General features: G+C 44.6%; 1 protein-coding gene across 1 annotated transcript in view; it reads right to left on the bottom strand.

Moving 5' to 3' along the window:
• Nucleotides 1-23,111, bottom strand: part of GHRHR (growth hormone releasing hormone receptor) — a 76,483-nt gene that overhangs the window by 41,940 nt on the left and 11,432 nt on the right. Inside the window, exons 2-4 of the mRNA XM_033932898.1 lie at nt 20,042-20,144; nt 12,752-12,849; nt 733-830 (exon numbers count right to left, since the gene is read on the bottom strand). Of these exons, the coding sequence (XP_033788789.1) occupies nt 733-830; nt 12,752-12,849; nt 20,042-20,144 (299 nt within the window). The remainder of the gene's footprint in view (nt 1-732; nt 831-12,751; nt 12,850-20,041; nt 20,145-23,111) is intronic.

Genomic DNA, 23,111 nt, shown 5'->3' with positions numbered 1-23,111 from the left:
GCCAGCAGTATGGAGGCATTAAAATCGCTAGCGCAGCTTAGTAAGAGGAACCCTAAGTCCAAAATAATAAAATGTATTTCAGTGATAGTAAAAAAAGAAAGCTTCCAAATATTTCTTTAAAGAAGCCAAACTTTACTGTTCTTCTTAATTTAATTCCCTTGGCCTCATAATGTTGACACTCAGGGGGCAAATTCAACAAAGATCGCTAAGTGCATTAGTGCACATTAACCACTAAAAATGCCCATTGCAGTACTTCCCCGATATTCGCAGGGGTTCTGTTCCAAGAACCCCCGCGAATCTTGAAAAACCACGAATACGGTTTTTAGCGGGCGCCGGCGAGTGAAGGAAATCACTCGCGGTATGCTCCGACCGCCTCTTCCTGCACTAAAGTTGGGCCTTACTAATCAGGAGCCCCATGTCAAAGCAGCTCCTGATTGGTGAGGCCCGACTTTAGTGCAGAAAGAGGCGGTCGGAGCATAGTGCGAGTGATTTCCTTCACTCGCCGGCGCTCCGGCTGCTCTCTCCTGCCTCTCCGGCTGCCCAGTCATTTGCGGTCGGAAAATACCGCGAATGACCGGGACTGCGAATCGACGACCACGAATGACCGGGGGGAGCACTGTATATCCTTGTGGGTGTCTTTAGTGGTTAGCACGTGCTAATGTGTTTGCATGTGCTAACACGCTCAACATCCTTTGTTGAATCCCCCCTTAGTGGAATCATTTACAAACTTACCTTAATATGATTAAAACGATGACTGCAATGCTGAGAGAAATGATAGACATGCTGTATCCCACCGTGTAGATGATCTTCACAGTAGAAAAGTAGGATAGCTGCTAAATAAAGCAGGGATTATTTATCAATAGCACTATGAATGCAGTCTAACAGATATTTATAAATGTCATATCATGTATGCATGCATATGATAAAATGCCTGTCATCTGCCCAAATGGGGAAGCGGTGGAGAGGAAAATGGTGATGGAATTCAAAAAAGTGTGAGATAAAAATAGAAGATCTTTCATTAGAAAATGAAGGATGTAAATTAAAGAACTAAGGCCGGTATTGGACAGACCTGCACCGCCTGTGTCCCGTATATGGTGATTCGGTGTAGGATGGGCTGGGGAGGGCATCAACGGGAACTCCACTAATTTGGAACATGGCGATGTTACTGGCCAGACTTTACGGTAGATATCCTACAAAAAACGGGATGGTCGGATAGGCTGGAGTGCGCTTGGACGGCAACTTCATCATTTCGAACCTAGAACAATATCAGACTTTACAGTCTACGGCTCAGAGATATCAAAGAAGAGACAAGTTAATCTAATCATGTATTTTTTAATGGGTATAATTTATGGGCAGATTGGATGGACCGTTCAGGTCTTTATCTGCCGTCATTTACTATGTTAGACCGTGAAAGGCATGGTAGTTGATTGGGAGGGACTTGGCAAGGAGGGAAATTGAAGCATGCCATATCAATATATGGAGAGTAATTGTATAACATGTCATCTAGGTCAAGAGGTTTGGATGATATGTATTTTTAGTCTATTTAGTCTATAATCAGAAACTGAGGCTAGATTAAAGCCGTAGTTCTGTAACTGATATAAATGCATGTGTGTACAATCTGCACAGGTATTTTATAAAGAATGTATGCACATTAAACTGGATTCTATAAAGGCCGCTAAAATTTGAGAGCATAGGGCAGCTGTGCACTCAGATTAACTAACAAGGCATTAATCACTAATCGGAGTTAACTGGCAACCATTTGCCTTTGTGCATGCATCTGCCCTGTCACTATTTTATAACTTTTTAGCACTCAACTCAAAAAGGGGCGTGGCCTTGGGGGTGTGTCAGGGGGCATTCCTAGAAATTGGGCATCTGCATTTATGACAGGTTTCAGCAGGCTGGTGCCCTAGCTTTTTACAGAATACTAGTTAGAGCAGTGGTCTCAAACTTGCGGCCCGGGGACCACATGCGGCCCACCGGGTACTATTTTGAGGCCCTCGGTATATTTATCATAATCACAAAAGTAAAATAAAACAGTTTCTTGATCATATGTCTCTGTAGCTATAAATGGCAATATTATTATTAAGACTTAGCCAAAAGGAAAGATTTATAAACTATAAAGAGTTTAACCTCATGCAAAATTGTCATTTCTTTAATAAGACATTACACATCTCCCTCATTATTTGCGGGGGATAGGGGCAGAGCCGGACCGCGAATAGGGAAATACCGCGAATATCCGACTCTGACCCACCCCCGCCTCCTCCCGGCATCCAGGCCTTACCTGGTGGGCTAGCGGGCTTTCGGGGCAGGAGCGATCTTCCTACGCTCCTGCCCCGTGTAGATCGCCAATAGGAAATGGCTATAGGGAGTTCCTGTCGTAGTCTCGAGAGACTACGGGAGCTCACGGCAGCCATTTCCTATTGGCGATCTGCACGGGGCAGGAGCATAGGAAGATCGTTCCTGCCCTGAAAGCCCGCTAGACCACCAGGTAAGGCTGGGATGACGGGGGGGAAGGCAAAAATATGGGGGGGTTTTCCCCCTCCCCCCCCCCAAAAAAAATCACGATTATGTGAAATTGCGAGTGGGGAAACCGCGAATGGGGAGGGGGAAGTGTAACTATTTTTTTCTGAGGCCCTCCAAGTACCTACAAATCCAAAATGTGGCCCTGCAAAGGTTTTGAGTTTGAGACCACTGGGTTAGATGCTACAGCCTCAGCACCCTGTGGTTGTGGATTCAAACCCCGTGCTGCTCCTTATGACCTTGGGCACGTCACTTAATCTTCTACTGCCCCAGGTACATTAGATAGCCTGTGATCTCATCAGGACAGCTAGGGAAAATGCTTGAGTACCTGATTTATAATCCATTCTGAGCTCCTTCGGAAGGACAGGCTAAAAAATTGAATGCATCTTTGACTTTTCTCTTACCCATTGCAGGGCATCCAGCAAAGAACTACAAGAAAACTTGGGCCTAGATTCACCAACCTGCCCGATTCTGTCCAATCTGAGGCGGACCAACTGATTCACAAATGGGGGGCGCTACAAATGAGGGCGATCGGAGGCATGCCCCCCCACCGACCGCATAGATCGCTAGAGAGCGATCCTTGAGCATGCGCAGACCATCTTCTTTGCCTTGTAGATGGTCTGCGCATGCTCACCGCAAAGGAAGAGCTGGAAACTTTTTGTTTAGAGCTGGGAACTTTCGCGAGCCCATGGTTTTAACCTGCGGGTTAAAACCACGGAGTCGGGGCAGAGAGCAGGAAAAGCAGAATCGGGGCAGTTGAAGCAGAATTGTGGCAGAGAGCAGGAGATTCGGGGCAGAGAGCAGGGTTTTTGCACAAGCGACTGGTCCTCGGTAGTCGCTTGTGTTTGGATCGGCCAGCCAAGTCGGTGTTCCTGAAATTGTTTTGTGAATCACGTCCTTCCTACTTTGCATGCCGCTCCCCGTCATTTGCATGCGCGGATTGGATCGGAGGACGATCGGCACAGAGGTTTGTGAATCAGGCCAGTACACGATCAGTGGGCTTCGTGAATCTAGCCCTTGGTACTCTAATTCCAGGACGATGTCAAATAGCTAACACGGCTTCATAAAAGAGGGGGTTAATTATTTAAAAAGGCTTAACTGGCATCAATAATTAAAACTTAGCACCTCATAATTGATGTAAATTGTGCTTACTTGGATGGAGATAGCCAGCAATCTCTCGCTGAATAAGAACATAAGAATAGCCTTACTGGGTCAGACCAATGGTCCATCAAGCCCACAGCCCGTTCTCACGGTGGTCAATCCAGGTCACTAGTACCTGGCCAAAACCCAAGGAATAGCAACATTCCATGCAAAATCCCCAAAGAGTACCAAGATTCTAGAATCCCAAAGAGAAGTAACATTCCATGCTACCGATCCAGGGCAAGCAGTGGCTTCCCCCATCAGCGGATAGTTGACTATGTGCTTTTTAGTCTGCTAAATAGTGCTGAATATCAGGGCCAGAAAATATATTAAAACATCTCAATATTTGGATTCAAAAACACTGGAAGAAACGATGAAAGTAAATGAAAAATCTTTATTGCTGAAGGTCACAGAAATGTGTGAGCAATGGAACCCTTTACATCTGTCTTGGTGGGGGAGAGTTCAAACGGTTAAGATGATGATTTTGCCTGTGGTTTGCTACCAAATGGGAATGTTGCCAGTTTATTTTCAGGGGTCCTTTTACAAGAAATTAAATAGTATTCTTACTAAGTTTATTTGGCTGGGTAAGACTGCGAGAATTGCCAAAGTATCTTTACAAAAACCAATTGCGGCGGGTGGGGTAAATTTTACCAATATTTATAGCTACCATCAGGCCTATATACTGCGTCAAGAGTATGTATTGGATCCTTCCTGAGCTCATGGAACATCTCCCTGATTTGCTGTATTTATGTCCCCATTACGACTGTTTCATGTGTTGAGTATCAAGTTACCCAGATATGTTAAGGACAATAGTATTTTATTTGACACCTGGAAAATTTGTCTGCGATCTTCTGGAAGCAATGGATGCAGGCAGGTATGCGTAAACTAGGTGATGTTTTTTCAAATGGGAAAATGCTTGATTTTTCACGACTGCAACAATAACTCGGTATTTGAAAGTCTCAGAATTATACATGGTTGCAATTGATACTCAACTTTTGGAAGTCAATATGGGGAAAGATTAATAATATACTGGAATCATCAATTCCATTGACATATGAGGTAGTCATATGTGGAACATTATTGCATATGGTAACTCGTAATTGGAAAAATTATGATTGCCTCAATTTTCCTTTTTGGTGGGCGAATTTATGCTCCAGCTATAGGTATGAAAAAATGAATGCTGACATGTTAGGGGCATAGTAATTTATTTAAACTGGTTTGGGGCCCATTGACGTCTTTTATTACTTCACTATAGTTGTCCTTTGTCTATAATTTAATTTTTGTTTATTTCCACACACATCCAGGGAAGGGTGAGAGGGTGGGAGTGGGGGGTTATTTCTATCTTAATTTTAGCCCTTTGAGTATATACTTCTTGGGTGGGTGGGAGAAGGGTGGGAGTACATTACTGTTTTTAAATAGAGAAAGGTTATTGAAAGAATCTATGTTTTTGTGTTTTTATTGATTAGTCATTGGGTGGGGGGTGGGATAAAATGGTTGCTCATATATGTTTGTAAGATGAATGTGCTTTTATTGATTTATCATATGCTTATATATTTGTGTTTTGCACTGTTGATGGTTGGAAAATCAATAAAGAATTTTAAAAAATCTCAATATTTAAAGTAGCACCTTATATATTTTCTTATTGACATTTTTGTTAACCTTTATATTTAAGTGGAATAACACACCGCTTAAAATGAAGCAATTTAAACAAATGAGACATTTACTGGCAACTAGAAAAGAGAGCTTGCAATCCCATTTTGTTGACTAGGGGTTTATTATCCAACTGAGTAGTTGGAAAACCTTTTAAGGGCCAGAAGTAATGAGTGGTTTCCCCTATTGGTACACAAATGGAAGAAATTCCTTATTGCATTTGGATCCAGGTTTGACACGAGCGTAGGTGCCGAGTTCTCCTGAATGAAAAATGACTTCCTCCACTCGCAGGGTATATTTACATATCACACATTTGCAGCTGCCTAAACAAGCAAGGCCCTCATCTCCATTTGACTGAGGTAGGCAGAGCAGCCAACACTGTTACCGTTTACACAAGAAGGTTTCACTTAGGTGCAGTAAGTCATGCACATAATTAGGTTGCAATATCTTCTGTACTAGTAGAGAACTGCGACAAGACAGTATACATGTTTGGAAGAAGTGAGGGGTCAATAGTCAAAGCCAATAAACTGGGTAATTAAATTTTTTAAAAATTGTTATGTACTGCCAATCTACAATTAGCATAACAACATAAGTATAGAAACATAGAACATAGAAACATAGAAAGATGACTGCAGAAAAGGGCTATAGCCCATCAAGTCTGCCCACTCCACTGTCCCACCCCATTAAGTCAGAGTGCTGCTCGACCCACGTAGAGATCCCACCTGGATGTCCCATTTATTCTTAAAGTCGAGCACGCTAGTGGCCTCGATCACCTGCACCGGTAGTTTGTTCCAGTGATCCACCACCCTTTCTGTAAAGAAATACTTCCTGGTGTCACCACCAAATCTCCCTCCTCTGAGTTTGAGCGGGTGCCCCCTTGTGACTGAAGGTCCCCTAGGAAAGAATATGTTGTTTTCCACCTCGACACGATCTGTGACGTACTTAAATGTCTCAATCATGTCACCCCTCTCCCTGCGCTCCTCTAGAGAGTAGAGCTGCAACTTGCCCAGTCTTTCCTCGTATGAGAGACCCTTGAGTCCGGAGACCATCCTAGTGGCCATTCGCTGGACTGACTCAGCTCGAAGTACATCTTTACGGTAATGTGGCCTCCAGAACTGCACACAGTACTCCAGATGAGGTCTCACCATGGTTCTGTACAGTGGCATTATGACTTCAGGTTTACGGCTGACGAAGCTTCTATTGATACATCCCATCATCCACCTTGCCTTGGATGAGGCCTTCTCTACTTGTTTGGCAGCCTTCATGTCTGCACTGATGATTACTCCCAAGTCCCGTTCTTCTGAGGTCGTAGCTAGTGTTTCTCCATTCAAGGTGCATGTTCTGCATGGATTTCTGCTGCCGAGATGCATCACCTTACACTTCTTTGCGTTGAAGCCCAGCTGCCATGTCGAGGACCAGTTTTCCAACTTGATCAGATCCTGCACCATACCATCCGTGAGATCGCTTTCACCTACTATATTACACAGTTTGGCGTCGTTGGCAAACAGCGCTACTTTTCCCTGAAGCCCTCGGGTCAAGTCCCTTATGAATATGTTAAAAAGGGATGGTCCCAGGACTGAGCCCTGCGGCACTCCGCTAGTCACCTCCGATGTCTTAGAGAGGGTGCCATTGACCACCACCCTCTGAAGTCTTCCACTCAGCCAATCATTGACCCATGCCGTTAGTTTCTCACCTAACCCCATCGATTTCATCTTGTTTAATAGTCTACGGTGTGGGACACTTTCAAACGCTTTACTGAAATCCAAGTACACTATGTCCAGAGACTCTCCCGAGTCTAGCTTTCCTGTCACCCAGTCAAAGAAGCTGATAAGATTGGATTGGCATGACCTGCCCCTAGTGAATCCATGTTGACAGGGATCCCTCAGATTCCCCTCATCCAATATCGTGTCTAATTTCCCTTTAAGTAGAGTTTCCATGAGTTTACACACTATTGATGTGAGACTTACTGGTCTGTAATTCGCAGCCTCCGCTCTGCAACCCTTTTTGTGCAGAGGAACACATTGGCAGTTTTCCAGTCCAGGGGGACTCTCCCCGTACTTAGGGAGAGATTGAAGAGCATGGCTAACGGTTCCGCCAAAACATCGCATAGCTCTCTGAGCACTCTTGGGTGCAGATTGTCCGGTCCCATGGCTTTGTTCACCTTGAGTCTTGACAGTTCTTTGTAAACATCAGCTGGTGTGAACTCAAACTTCTGAAATGGGTCATCCATGCTTTGCTTTGCATCCAGCCGAGGCCCGTGCCCTGGTGCCTCGCAGGTAAAGACTGAACAGAAGTAATCATTCAGTAGTTTGGCTTTATCGGAGTCAGTTTCCACATAATTCCCGTCTGGCGTTCTAAGGCGTACTATCCCGTTTGTGTTCTTTTTCCTGTCGCTAATGTATCTGAAGAAGGATTTGTCCCCTTTCTTGATGTTCTTCGCTAGAGTTTCTTCCATACGAAGTTTGGCCTCCCTGACTGCTGTTTTGACCGCTGCACACTTTGCCCTGTATTCAACGTTTGCTTCTTTTTCCCCCATGCGTTTGTATGATAGAAATGCTCTTTTCTTCTCCTTGACGAGGTATGATACCTCATCTGTGAAAACCATTGGGGTTTCCTTTTTCTTTGTTGTTTGGTTACCAATTTTATGTAGCGGATAGATGCCTCATGAAGGATCGATTTCAAGGTTGTCCACATAGCTTCCACATTATCAGTTACTTCTTGAACCTGCAGCGTCTGGTAGACGAAATCTCCCATGCGTGTGAAGTCAGTGCCCCTGAAATTGAGTACCCTTGTTTTTGTTTGTGATCTAGGGAAGCCTTTCTTAAGGTTAAACCATACCATGTTATGGTCACTGGTGGCTAGCGTCTCTCCCACCGAGACGTCCGAGACGCTTTCCCCATTCGTAAGTACCAGGTCCAGGATGGCCTGGGCCCTAGTGGGCTCTAGTACCATTTGTTTGAGCCGAACTTCCTTCATGGACGTTAATTAAACAAATACCATAAATAGATTGTAACCTACCCTCTCTAACTGCACTCCATATGTATTTTTCATACAGTTCTTCACTGTCAGTTTAATTTCCATCCTATAAGTTCACATAGAATTTTTCTTTTTTCAACCATCTTTATTTTCTCTTCTTTATTAATTTCCAGGTACTTTAGTTAGATTGTGAGCCTTCGGGACTGTAAGGGAATTTTTTAAGTACCTTCTTACTTCTCATTTATAATCTTAATGTATATTTTCTTCAAACCGCTTAGAACCTAAAGGATATAGCGGTATATAAGAAATAAATTAAATTAAATTAAAATTAAATTAATATCCTCCTGCTATCACAAGTTGTCGCTGATAGTGTGTTCCAGTCCACATCAGGCATGTTGAAGTCTCCTAATAGAACAGCCTCCCCCCGTAAGGTGATATTCTCAATGTCTTCAATTAATTCTGCGTCCTTTTCCTCCGATTGTCTCGGAGGTCTGTATACCACACCAAGGTACAGGCATTTTTCTCCACCTCTGGCCAAGTTTACCCAGATGGATTCCCCAGTATACTTGACATCTGTGATCCTGGTTGTCTTAATGTTCTCTTTGATGTAAAGTGCTACCCCACCACCTAACTTACCCTCTCTATCTTGTCTAATTAGGTTGTATCCTGGTATGGTTATATCCCACCCATGAGAATCTGTGAACCATGTTTCGGATATTGCTACTATGTCTATGTCTGCATTAACTATTTCTGTTTCTAGTTCTAGAAATTTATTCCCTAGGCTGTGTGCGTTAACATACATAGCTCTCCACTCTTTCTGTTTGCTAAGCTCCTGTTGTGAGCCACCCATTTGAGTCAAATTGTCTCCTAGCGATTCGTTTGCAGTAAGGGTACTTACCTCAGACCTAGAAGCGTAATGTTGGTTCGCTACATCAGGATTGCTACTTACTGCTCCGGTGTAAAAGTGGGTACCCACCCCTGACTTACCTAGTTTAAAGCCCTTCGGAGTAGGCAGGCTAGTCTGTGTCCGAAGACATTCTTACCTCTGTTGGTCAGGTGGAGTCCGTCTGGTCCCTGTAGTCCCTGTAGTGTCTCTCCGTGATTCAGGAATCCGAAGTTCATCTCCTGGCACCATCGTTGTAGCCACTCATTCGTCTTCAGGATGCGTTCGTCCCTGTCCCTTCCTCTGCCCCTAACAGGAAGAATGGAAGAGAATACTACCTGTGCTCCTATCTGCTTCAGCCTCTTTCCCAGAGCTCCGAAGTCTCTCGTTATGTCCTCCAGGGTGTTCTTGGCAGTGTCATTCGTTCCGACGTGGATGAGCAGCATGGGGAAGTGGTCCTGGGGCCTGAGAAGTCTATCGAGACAGGTGGTCACGTCTCTTATTCTGGCTCCGGGCAGACAGCAGACTTCCCTCGACTGTATAGCCTTATTGGGTCAGATCAATGGTCCATCAATCTCCGCTGCTCTTTCTCACAGTGGCCAATCTATGTCCATAGTACATGGATTGGCCAAAACCCAAGGAATAGCAATATTCCATGCTACCAATTCAGAGCAAGCAGTGGCTTCCTCCATGTCTTTCTCAATAACAGACTATGGCCTTTTCCTTCAGGAACTTGTCCAAACCTTTCTTAAAACCAGCTACTCTATCTGCTCTTTCCACAACCTCTGGCAATGCGTTCCAGTGATTATTCTCTGAGTGAAAAAAAATGTCCTCCTATTGTTTTTTAAAATATTTCCCTGTAACTACATCGAATGTCCCCATGAGTGAAAAATCGATCCACTTGTACCCGTTCTACTCCACTCAGAATTTTGTAGACTTCAATCATATCTTCCCTCAGCTGTCTCTTTTCCAAGCTGAAGAGCCCTAACCATTTACAAAATAAATACATAAAATCTATGAAACTAGTACATAACTTTCTTAAAACATAGAAATGCAAAGTCAGTAATATTCATCTAAAACAATTGACAATGTCTGAGAGAACAAATGTGTTTTTAAAGATTTTCTAAAGTCATTCAGGGATTCAGTCACTGTTAATTTCTTAGGGAGTTCATTCCATAGCTGAGGACCCGAACTGTGTAGTGAGGATGAGTGGTGCCCCTCCCCTGCCCTCTCCAGCCCTTCACCTCCGCCCCCTCCTGCCTCTTCCCCGTACCTCTGTAACATTCCTGGCATGAGCAGCAACCCCCAAGCTGCCATTGCTCTAACGTCGGTTCCTCCTAGGCTTGGGTCCAGGAAGCGACGTCATAGGAAGAGCTGACGCTGGTGTTATTTATACGCTGAACTCCCAAAAATTAGGCGTCTGCATTCATGCTAGGTTTCAGCAGGCACCAACGCCGGTTCCCTAGCTTTTTACAGAATACTGGTTACAGGGGCCAGGAAGTGACATCATAGGAAGCACTGACACTGGTGCGACAGCAGGTTGGGGATTGCTGCTTGCGCCATGAACGTTACAGAGGTATAGAGGAATGGAAGCATCATGAGCGTGCAGCAGTGTGTGTGTGTGGGGGGGGGTGAGGGCGGAGAAGAAAATGGGTGCCTGTGCGCCCACCAAGATGGCGCCCAGCGCAGACCGTTCCGCCCTCCTCGTACTACCCCACTGATCCCACAACCATAAAGATTGAATCTGTATGCATCGGAAGTTTTATTTACTTGAAATCTGGGACATCATGTAACACGATGACCTGAACATAGGATCTGGCTGGTCCGAACCTTCTCTCTGACGTCAGAATTGACGTCGGGTAAAGACGTGTGGGACCGATTGCATGTCGCCAGCCCTTCCCTTCCTTTCCTGCGGTGGTGAGTGGGTAAGAGGATGGTGAGCAGCACCAGTAGTGGCGGGTAGGTGGGCGGGGAGGGGGCAACATGCAGCAGCAGAACACTGGGGGGGAGGGCTACGAGCAGCAGCAGAATACTGAGGGGGCAGAGGTATATTTGCTCTATAAGACCCCTTTTTGGGGGTGGAAAAAGTGCATCTTATGGAGCAAAAAATACGGTATATCAAATCCCATCCCCTTTCCCTTTTCCCTTATGCAGTTTAATACAGGCCATCTGTACATACCCATGTGTTTAATGCTGTGCGTGGACACAGCCCAGCATTGAATATCCAGGCTTAATTTCAACATTTAAAAATATGTGACCGCTGCTGGCTGAATATATTACTCCATTTATAAAATAGCGTGTATTGGGATGCCCACATCCAACTTTGAGCATAAGGACTTAAACCAATTGAAATCTGGTGTAAATCCTATCATGCAGATCCCCAGAATTTTGGAACACTGCGTGCATCTTTTCAGAACATCTCTGACCCACTCATGCCCCCATCTAATGTCCAAGCCCCCTTTTGGGTTGTGCACTATGGAATTTGGATGCACGGCATTATAGAACAGTGCACAGCCCAATGCACAAACAACTCCTAATTGGCACCAATTAGCATCAATAATTGATTGTTGGTGCCCAATTATTGATGTTAATTGCTTCTTAATCAATTAGATTGCACATGCATCCCTAGATCACTTGCAAATTCGGGCATCAACATTTGAACAACCTTTATTGAATCCAGGGGTCAGCGCCTGTCAGCTAAAATGATCAGACAATGATTTCCTTCAGAAAATGTACTGAGAAGGCCTTAGAATGGTCATGAAGTTAATATTATAAAGGATTACTTTTTTAGTTTATATAGAAGGCATCATAAAATTACCTCACGTGTAAAAGTATAGTGCAGTGAAATTAAGTGTATACTTAGATGTGAATTTAGAGTAGGAATGTTTAGGGGAGGATCTGGGCATGTGATAAAAGTGGTTATCTTAGCATCGTTTAAAAATGTTTGGATAATTTCTTAAAAGAACAGTCCATAAGCCATTATTAAGATGTACTTGGGAAAATCCACTGCTTATTTCTAGCATAAGCAGCATAAATTTTGTTTTACATTTTTGGAATCTTGCCAGCACTTGTGACCTAGAATGACCACAATTGGAAACAGAATACTGAGCTTGATGGACCGTCAGTCTGTCCCAGTTTAGGAACGTTTATGTTCTAATGAGCAAAGCATGGATGGAGTAGCAATTTACACCCTTACTTTATAAAATATGCATGTACACACATTACATGGTAAAAGTTAAGCCTGCTCTTGAACAGATGTAAATGTCTGTGGCTTCAAGATTTATGTTAGTATACTATCAGACATGTGTTGTTATAAAATATGCTTAAATAGACACCTATATGTCCTTCAAACATAAGTGACTTGTTATAAAATTACCCTCCATTAGTTTATAAAAACAGGACTTTGTCTCTGGGTATTCCTGTTGCTGTATTGAAAATTGTTTTAAGTGTATTTTTTATTTTTAACAATACTTTGTAAAACCACTTTGATATTTGATAAGGTGGTATATCAAATTTTTAATAAACCTGAAACCAGACTTTTACTTTCACTTTACAAGATGTATATTTTCTTTTCCTACTTACCTCTTCAACTGGTATCTCATCATTCACTGGACAGGCAATGTGATATGGTGGAAAAGGCTCAGACCAGCCTTTACTTGTACAGTTTCTTCTTATTGTTCCTGTAAAAAACATTATTCTCTGATAAAACTCAAATGATAAACTAATCTAGAGTCTATAAATCCTAAACAGAACCTAAGCAGGGAAAAGGACATCTTGACCAATTTATTCAAAAAATAATTTATCATTTAGTAGGGGGTTATGAATAGTTCAAATGTGCATATTTCAACTATGGAAAAAAATGTCCTCTAATAAAACTGTTCTAGTTGAACATACTAACTCCTCAGAGGTTGATATTCAATATTAGCACAAGGAGAGGAACAAAACAGCACCAACATTGGCATAAACACCCTAAAACATTGGCAAACAAGCAGGGCATTACCAATGTTGGCAGGACAAAGCTGTCCTCTCTTATAATACCATTCTCTCCTCTGCTCTAGATACCCTTGCTCCTCCAATCTCAAGTCCTGTTAGCCGTTCCAAACCCCTGGGTCACCCCCCCCCCCCGCCCGCATCCGCTTGCTGCGCTCATGTGCCCGTTACGCTGAATGTCTCTTTCTTAAATCTGTGCACACGCCGACTTCATACACTTCAAATTCTTGCTGACATCATTCCAGTCTGTCCTCTCGCTGGCCAAACAAGAATACTATATCCACTTAACCACTTCTCTTAGCTATAATCCTCGCCATCTCTTTACCACACTAAACTCCCTACTCAAAGTACCCTCGCCACTTATCCCCCTTCAATTTCTCCCCAAACAATGGCGGAGTTCTTCAACAATAAGATTCAGAACATTCACCATGAGCTCTCAACCAGGCTGCTTCCCTCTCCCCTCCCTCCATCTGCCCCTTCTTTCTCTGAGGACGAAACCACACATCTTCTCTCATCTTCTCAACCCACTATCTGCTCCTCTGATCTGATTCCCACTCATCTACTCGGTGCTATTTCACCCTCTGACGTCCCTCCTATCTTTCACATCCTCAACCTATGGCTCTCCACTGCAAATGTCCCTGATGCCTTCAAACATGCCATAGTCACACCCCCTCCTTATGAAACCCTCACTGGATCCCATGTGTCCCTCCAACTATCGCACCATCTCCCTCCTCCCCTTCTTATCCAAGTTTCTATGTGCTACTCACCACCATTGCCTGGACTTCCTCTCATCCCATGCTATTCTGAATCCGCATTAGTCAGGCTTTTGCCCGTTGCATTCCATGGAAACTGCCTTTACTAAAGTTTCCAATGACCTGTTCTTAGCCAAATCCAAAGGCCTCTACTCTATCCTCATCTTTCTCGATCTGTCTGCTGCCTTTGATATTGTTGATCATCACCTACTCCTTGATATGCTGTCCTTGTTGGGACTCCAGGGTTCTGCCCTCTCCTGGTTTTCTTCCTGTCTCTCCCATCGCACCTTCATTGTATGCAATGGTGGTTCCTCCTCCACAGCCATCCCACTATCTATTGGTGTATTAACTAGGCAGCTTACATATGCATATACATAACATTCAAATAAAAGCATCAAATAACAGCATCTGACGTATTCTCTCTTTAGAAAGTTCCGGAATCACACCTCCATAGGCACTTCATGGCGCCTAATACCACTATAGGTGTGTCTAATGCCAGAAGTAGTGTTGGATGCTGTAAAGCGCCTATGGAGGCATGATTTGCGTCAAGGGTAGACAGTGGAAATGTAGGCCTGGAACCCGGACAGTCATCTAAAAAGAAGACATGATGTCTGGTAACCCTATTCTGGTAAGAACCAGGCCCCTTTTTGATTGCTATTGAACTCCAGGATATTTTATGTGTACAGCGAAAGATTAGAGAAACTGGGCCTCATCTCCCTCGAACAGAGGAGATTGAGAGGGGACATGATCGAAACATTCAAGGTACTGAAGGGAATAGACTTAGTAGATAAGGACAGATTGTTCACCCTCTCCAAGGTAGGGAGAATGAGAGGGCACTCTCTAAAATTGAAAGGGGATAGATTTCATAAGAACGTAAGGAAGTTCTTCTTCACCCAGAGAGTGGTAGAAAACTGGAACGCTCTTCCGGAGTCTGTCATAGGGGAAAACACCCTCCAAGGATTCAAGACTAAGTTAGACAAGTTCCTGGAGAGCAAGAGCGTGCGCTGGTAGGGCTAGTCTCAGTTAGGTCGCTGGTATTTGCCCAGAGGGCCGCCGCATGAGCGGACTGCTGGGCACGATGGACCACTGGTCTGACCCAGCAGTGGCAATTCTTATGTTCCTGAGGTAATAGCCTATGAAAGAAACACATTTCTGTATGATTTACATGTTGAGACATACAGTTGGAGTTTTGTGTGGCACAGTGGAGGGGAGAGTGTGGCACAGTGGTTAAAGCTACAGCCTCAGCCCCCTGAGGTTGTGGGTTCAAACCCACGCTGCTCCTTGTGACGCTGGGCAAGTCACTTAATCCCCCCATTGCCCCAGGTACATTAGATAGAATGTGAGCCCACCGGGACAGACAGGGGAAAATGCTTAAGTACCTGAATAAACTCATGTAAACCGTTCTGAGCTCCCCTGGGAGTGCGGTATAGAAAATTGAATAAATAAATAGTGTGAAAAGTTTCAGCCTCTGATAACCAGAGCTGGTATTGTGATGTCATAGTGTCTCATTCCACCAATGTCTAAGAGCCAGCTTCATTAGTGATGTCACAATGGCTTGATTGTCTTATACTGGCTCACTTTTACTACATCTTCATTTCTAGAGCGGCGCAATGGTTAAAGCTAGAGCCTCAGCATCCTGAGGTTGTGGGTTCAAACCCACGCTGCTCCTTGTGACCCTGGACAAGTCACTTAATGCCCCGCCCCATTGTCCCAAGTACATTAGATAGATTGTGAGCCCACCGGGACAGACAGGGAAAAATGCATGTCAACCGTTCTGAGCTCTCCTGGGAGAACAGTATAGAAAAATGAACAAATAAATAAACTCCTTGCCCTGGAATCCCTTACTCTGAGGTAGATGGTGGTTGCATAACATCTTATCTATTTTTCTCATTCTTGAAGTGCCCTTACTCTGTTATACCCTGAGGTATATTCTGATTCCTATTATCTCCTGATTTGTTGGTGGTCTTAATGATTATGTAACAATGTATTCTAAATCATTTATTGTTCATAAATATAACATGAGAAATAACAATTATGACCCATTGGAAAGGGAGAGACAGGAAATTTAAGAGGCATCACAAGAATCAGAAAGCAGACAAATACACATCCAATAACCACATTCTGACCTCGTTTCTCAATAATTGAAGATGGTACTATTTCTTCCCTCTCCGGGTTCCACTTTTGACATCTACGGGGTTGCCTTGTGTGTTTGCGTACCTTCACATTTCCTACATGTGTTCAATATTGTTTCTGTATCTTTATGTACTCACACTTTGGCAGACCCCATTTCTGTTCTATTTGTTCTGTTTTATTTGACTAAAAGTTTCAGTGAACATATTTGAAATATAAATCATTTATTGTTGTGATCCGCACCCCATTCCTACTGTTTTCTGCACTGTTTGTGTCTATACCTTATTTTGTGTTTTGACTATCTGATATATTCATTGTGTGTAGACTGCATTAATGCTGTAATGATAGTGCAGTCTATCAAAATCCTCTAAACAAATAAATATTCATTGTGCCTGACCAATATACTGTATCCAAATGTAGATTTCACAGGGTTACCAGTTTGGAAACTTGTTGTTGTCGTCAGGTGCCATTGACTCATGCTCGAGACCTAGCGACTTGATGAATTGCGGATCTAAAAAGAAATTGGTTTTGTGCTAGTCCAGAAATTATGCACAGTAAATGTGTTAATTGTGCATAATTTCTGTGTAAATCATTACAAAACTAAAATATATATTTGAATATCCTGAAAACCAAACCATGCTCCGCCTTAGATTTGACCTTTAATGGCAACCTGCCAACAGCGACCATCCTTTGCAGACGAGCATGTGCATAAAAGGGCCAGCAGACGGCATCACAAAGAAGCAGGATCTTTATGTATTTTTTTAGGCAGTGATATGTGTTTTTTTTAATTTTTTAAATAAATATTTGATATACTAGTGTTTAAGCCCGTTACATTAACGGGTGCTAGAATATATGTTCGCTGTCTGTCTGTCTTTCTTTCTTTCTGTCTGTCTCCCTGCCCCTGTCACTTTCTTCCTTTTTTTCTGTCTCTCTCCCTCCTGCTGTCTATCTTTCTTTCTTTCTTTCTCCCTCCCACTGTCTGTCTTTCTTTCTGTCTGTCTCTCTCTCTGGCCCCCTTTGTCTGCCTTTCTTTCTTTCTTTCTATCTCTCTCACTGCCCGCTGTCTTTCTGTGTGTCTGTCTTTCGTTCTCAAGTGCTGAGATGCTTCAGCTCCAACCCCCTTCTCCCACCTACCCTTAAATCACTTCTTTTGCCTCCTCCCTAGCCTGAACAACCGCCAATCACAGTCTGGATGCTGAGCGTCGGTATGCCTGCTTCCGTTATTTTTGTGCTCTCCTTGGTCCTGTTAGACGGAGTTAGGGCAGGAGGGGGGAGTCGCCGCCATGGTCGCCACCTCCGTGCATCCATGCTTAAGGTGCCTCCACATGCGCAGTAGAAGGAGCCAGTGTCACCGAGGGAGGGCGATGGGGAAACCGCCACTGGCTCACTCTACTGCGCATGTGTGACATGGAAGCACAGATCACGGAGGCAAGGATCATGGAGTTTGAAGTGCGCATGTGCGCTAAGGATTTTATTATGATAGATTAACAATTATTGGAGTGCATGTGTGGTCTTTGTGTTTTCCGAAGTACAGTATTCATGCAACACTCTATATGTGTCATATTTTTCTGTACAGATCCTCACCTGGCTCCTTCATGAAATACAAGAAGACGTCTGGACAGGGTAAAGTCACTGCTTCTCCAAGATCAGCCTCATGCCAGCATAGCAGTCTGTCCCATTCCTTCTTACATCCTCAAAGCACAAAGAAATGTCATCTGGAACATCTTTCCCTTTGCAGAAACATGCTTGGAGATGTGAATAATAATGTGCAGGGCAGGCCCCAAATACTTAAATACTTACCCCCCTCTTTTACGAAACTGAGCTAGCAGTTTCTAATGCGGGGAGCCGCACTGAATGGCCCGTGCAGCTCCTGATGCTCATAGGAACTCAATGAGCATCGGGAGCAGTGCAGGCCGTTCAGCACAGCTCCCCGCGCTAGAAACTGCTATCACAGTTTCGTAAAATGAGGCCTTAATTTCATGGACCGATTAGGTTATACCACTGGGAACTTTAAGCTGTTTTCCAGGAACCCCTGCGAATATCAAAAAACTACGAATACAGTTTTTTGCCTGGGGGAGAAAGGAGAGGGCAGCTGGTGCACCGGCGAGTGAAGGAAATCACTTGTGGTATGCTCCTACTGCCTCTTCCTGTACTAAAGTCGTGCTATACCAATCAGGAGCTGCTTTGACACGCAGCTCCTGATTGGTGTAGCCCGACTTTAGTACAGGAAGAGGCAGTCAGAGAATAAGTGAACCCGCAAATTCACAGGGGAACACTGTACTTTACTTATGAATCCACTGCTCCATTTTAAATCACTCTTCTAAGTAAACTCAAGAACAAGGGTAGGCAATTTATGTGTTCATATGCTGCAAGCTGACTGGGTATTCAAGATGTTGCCACTAAGGCCGCCTTTTACAGAGCTGCGGTAGCGATGCTGCCATGGTAAATGCACCGAAGCTCATTCATTTCCTATGAACTAAGGTGCATTTACCGTGGCAGCATCGCTACCACAGCTTTGTAAAAGGGGCCCTCTGTTTTCTATCTTTTAATCAGTTCTTAATTTATAACAGGACGCTACCTCCTATCTCATGATTGCGTAACACACATAATACAGATACCAAACAGAGAATAAGGGCCAGATTCTATAAACGGCCCTACATTGTAGGCACCACTTAGCGCAGTTGTCAATCATAAAAGGCACCGTTTCTAAAATTATGCCTAGTAGCACCTAAGCAGACTTGTGCATCACTAGGTGTCCTAGGCATAGCTCCATTAGGCCAGCTTTTCACTCACCTAATTTGGAGGTGCCTGTCAGTCTCTCTGTTTCTCTGCCTCTATCCTCTTCCAATGTTTAGCATTTCTTCTATCTATCCTTATCTTCTCCGTCCATCATTTCACCTGTTTCCATATCTTCCCACGTCCAGCATTATCACTCTATATCCCTAGTCCCCCTTGCCCAGCATCATCACTCTGTATCCTTATCCTCCCTCTATGTCCAGCATATCCCTTCTTCATCCCTATCCCTGTGCGCCCCTACTTTCAGCATCTTCCTTTAGTGTTCATACACTCCCTGTCATGTTCAACATTGTCCCTCCGTGTTCCTATTCCCTCCCTGTCTAGTCTCACCCCTCTCTGTCCCAGTTCCTATGTTCTTCCCTTTATGTCATCTCCACTGTCTTTCCTTTTTCCACACCCAGTCCCCAGGGCCAGTATCTCTCCTTTCCCCCCTGTTCCTCCCAGCATCTCTTCTTTGCTCTTTCCTCCACCCCCTGTGGGCTGACATCACTTTTTCTTCCTCTCTCTCTCTCTCTCTGTTCCTCTTCTTTTTCTTCTCTTGCCCACCCATGAATCCAGCATCTCACCTTCTTCTTTCCTCCTTCCTACCTCCCCATGTAGGTACAATACCTCTCTCACTTTCTCCCTCCTTCCCCAGGTTCTTCAAATTTGCTGATGCCTTTTCTCTGCGTGTTCCACCCACTCAAAAAAGGAATTTGAGTCAAAAGCCCAGGGCCATTAGGAGTAGAAACAGGAAAATGACTTTGGGTCCCAAGTCTGCCCTAAGCTGAAGAAGGTATAGTTTGCTGGTAGGCTTTGAAAATCTCTTCCAAATTTATGCCATGGATCCCAGCATGTGTAACATCAGCCCTCCCGGGGCTGGCCAGAGGAAGCATCTGAAAATCACTGCTGCTACCGGAAACCCCTTGCAGCAAAGGCAAGTTTGAAGGATCTATAGAGGGAGTGAGAATGAGGAAAAGATGCTAGATACACAGAAAGCAGGGGGAGAGAAAGAGAGATCATGCTGGGAGAGGGGGGAGCAGGAGAAAGACCAAGCAGTCCTGGGTGGCTGGCAGAAAATCATCTCTTTCATTGGCTAGTTTTATGACCTGTGGTCTTGACCTATATCTAGAAGATTGGCCATGAATCACTGCAATTATTCTTCCAGCTATGGACAATTATGTATCATTTAGTGAGGGCTCTTTAAAATGATAACTCCACCTACCTTTGGCCTTGCTGAATTGTTCCTCACTAGCATTCAGACATTTCTGTTCATCTTTCTTTAATTTGATGTTAAAAACACATTCTGGATGCAGGTATCCTGCCCCCTGAAAGCAACACAGATTAAAAATTTTACTCCAATAGCCATTGTGATTTCGTCTAATTTTCTTGAATATATTGCCCCCACGTAAACAATAATTTCTAGTACATATGTAAACCCGGTTTAGCATAGATTCTCGTGCATACTAAATCACTAGCAATTAAGATGCTATTAGTGTTTTCGCTAAAGGTTTAGCATTCACAATTGGAGTTAAATCTATATGGGGCCCTTTTACAAAGTCATGGCACACAGTGGCCTTAGGATGCCCTTATGTGGTTCTTTTCCGCATGCTAAGGTCACTTTTTACTGTCTAACCAGCCAATCGAGACACACATATTCAAAAAAATAAAATAAAACCTCGAGGCAGGTGCCTACATTGTAAGCATCTGTCATGGGTTAAGAGAGACACATCGGGACACTTAAGCTTGCCCAAGGCTGGGCGTGGGCATGGTTTCACCTGGAAGTGACATTGAGTGAGCTTAAGTGGCCCTAGACTTTTCTCTAGGGCAACGATAGACGCCTGAAATGAAGGCTAGCAAAAAGCTGGCCTACATTTCAAATAGACGTGGATGCTGAGCTGATTGTGGCAAGGAAATCTCCTTATAACAAATGCAATCCAGAAATCCTTTCCCCATGTCACAAATGCTATATATAACCTTATCACATATAAAAATATTAATAATAATAGTGCTCAGTGAATTAACACCACCTACACCGGCAACGGTGTCTCATGATAGTGTTATATTAAACATCAACGCACCCTCCCTACTACCTGGAATTACCTGTTAAAAACCAGTAAAACGATCACTTATCTGATGATTCTTCTCAGAGCGGTCTGGGAAGGGAACTCAGACACTGTAAGTTCTCTTAGCCATTGCCGGGTAATCCCAATGTGCCAATCCAGTGCTCAAAAACAGTGTTCAAAAAATGTGGAGGGGCATAATAGAAAAAAAAACCCCGTCTAAGTCCCCTTTTGGCCTAGGCCCTAAACGCTGAAAGTAGAAGCAGGGAAAATGTCCATTCTCAAAAAAAAAAAGGTCCAAAATGAGTTTTTTTTATAATGGTCTGCTTCTATGTTCAGCTGTTTAAATGCCCAGACCACCACAACATCTATACTTACCACATATAATGAACCCCAAAAAAGCTTAAGTCTCAAATGCCCAAAACCAGACCCTTTAGGTGAAGGAGGAGCCAATCCTTCGCCTAAAAGCTGGATTCTGTAACCGGTGTCTGTCAAAAATAACACCGGTTACAGAATCCACAGCCCCCCCCCCCCTCCACACACACACACACACCCCAGCAACGATCGCGGCAGGAGCGATGGCTCATCTCCCCTGCCGCAATCCACCCCCCCCCCCCCGACATGACCAGGGCAGGAGAGAGCCCAAGCCCTCCTACCCCGGAGACCGGAACCCTCCCAGACACGATCGGGGCAGGAGGAAGCCCAAGCCCTCCTGCTCCAGCGAGCCATGACCCCCCTCTGACAACATCAGGACAGGAGGGAGCCCAAGCCTTCCTGCCCTGATGACTCCCCCTACTCCCACCCCCCAAGATCGCCCCCCCCCGAAACCCGCTCGCCCCCCACCCAAACCCTGTGGACCCCCCACTTGGCGGTCCCACCCCCTACACCTCCCGGTTCCTTACAAAAGTTGGACGGATGGACGGGTCTCAAGCCCATCTGGCCAGCAGGCCTGCCATCCTCAGAAAGGCGGCCTTAGGGCCTGATTTGCCCAGGAGCCTCAAGCTCTGCCCACAGGTGTGGCCTGAAGCGCCTGGACCAACCGGAATAGGCCCAGTTGCCTTAGGCCCCTCCTGTGGGCTTGGGCTCCCTCCTGCCCTGATGTTGTCGGGGGGGTCGTGGCTCACCGGAACAGGAGGGCCTGGGCTCCCTCCTGCCTGATCCAATCGGGGGGGGGGGGGCGTGGATCACGTCAGGAAAGATTTGCTATCTCTCCTGCTGCAATAGCGATCCCAAGTGCCACGGTTGACGGCACTTCGGGATCATTATCGCGGCAGGGGAGATGAGTCATCTCTCCTGCCGCGATGGTTGCGGTGGAGGGTGGGCAGGTTGCCGGGGCCACTGAGCTCACGATCAGCTCAGCGGCACCTTTTTCAGCACTTATACCTGTTTTGACTTGGTCTAAGTCAAAACGTATAAGTGCCGACTAGGCAACCTGCCTAAACTTTTGGTTATATCCGCTGTACGCTTATGTCTAGATCGGCCCACCTCCCACCCTTTCCCCTCCTCTAAAAACGCCTCTTTTGCTCTATGCATTTAGAGGCAGGGGAAAGGCCTAAGCTGGTTTTAAATACATCTAAAATCAGCTTTGGTTATGGGTAGGACGATCGGGCTTTGATCGTCCAAGTACCCATTTAGGCCACTTTGTAGACATTTTTTAAAAATTACTATGAGCCCCTTAATGTTCACAACGTAGAAATAAAATTCCCGATAAAGTCCTTTATATCTTTCCTAAAAGCTGCCATGATTAGCTGAGTAGCTGTGGTGAGGACCCCTCCCTCCCCATGAAATCCTCCAGCAGGACGGATGTCCACTCCCTCCTGTCGCCAAACCCCCACCCCCCATCCCGAAGTATGCCAGGCAGGAGGGATGATCATTTCCTCCTGCCCCTAAATTCCAACAGTACACTGGGCAGGAGGGATGCCCACTTCCCCCCTTCCTCCAAACCCCCGTCAATGATTAAAATGTCCAATTTCCACTGTATTCTGTTTTTTGGATTTGTTTGTTTTTTGAAAATGGTCCCAATAGATACATATATCTCCTATATAATATAGGAGTAATATATGCACCTTTTCCACTCATTTAAAATATTACCTACCACAGAGGCAAAGGGAGGGAATTTTAAGATTGTCTATACTAGTAAATGTCCAAGTAAAAGGACAAACAAGTGCAATCACTTTGAAAAGGATTCCCACATACCGGCATTTTCATCTATTTTTTCTGAGTTAAACACAC

This window comes from Geotrypetes seraphini, chromosome 2, assembly GCF_902459505.1.
Source record: "Geotrypetes seraphini chromosome 2, aGeoSer1.1, whole genome shotgun sequence".
Taxonomy (NCBI): Eukaryota; Metazoa; Chordata; class Amphibia; order Gymnophiona; family Dermophiidae; genus Geotrypetes; species Geotrypetes seraphini.
Note: the sequence above shows the minus strand (reverse complement) of the source record. Positions and strands in the feature narration are given on the sequence as shown.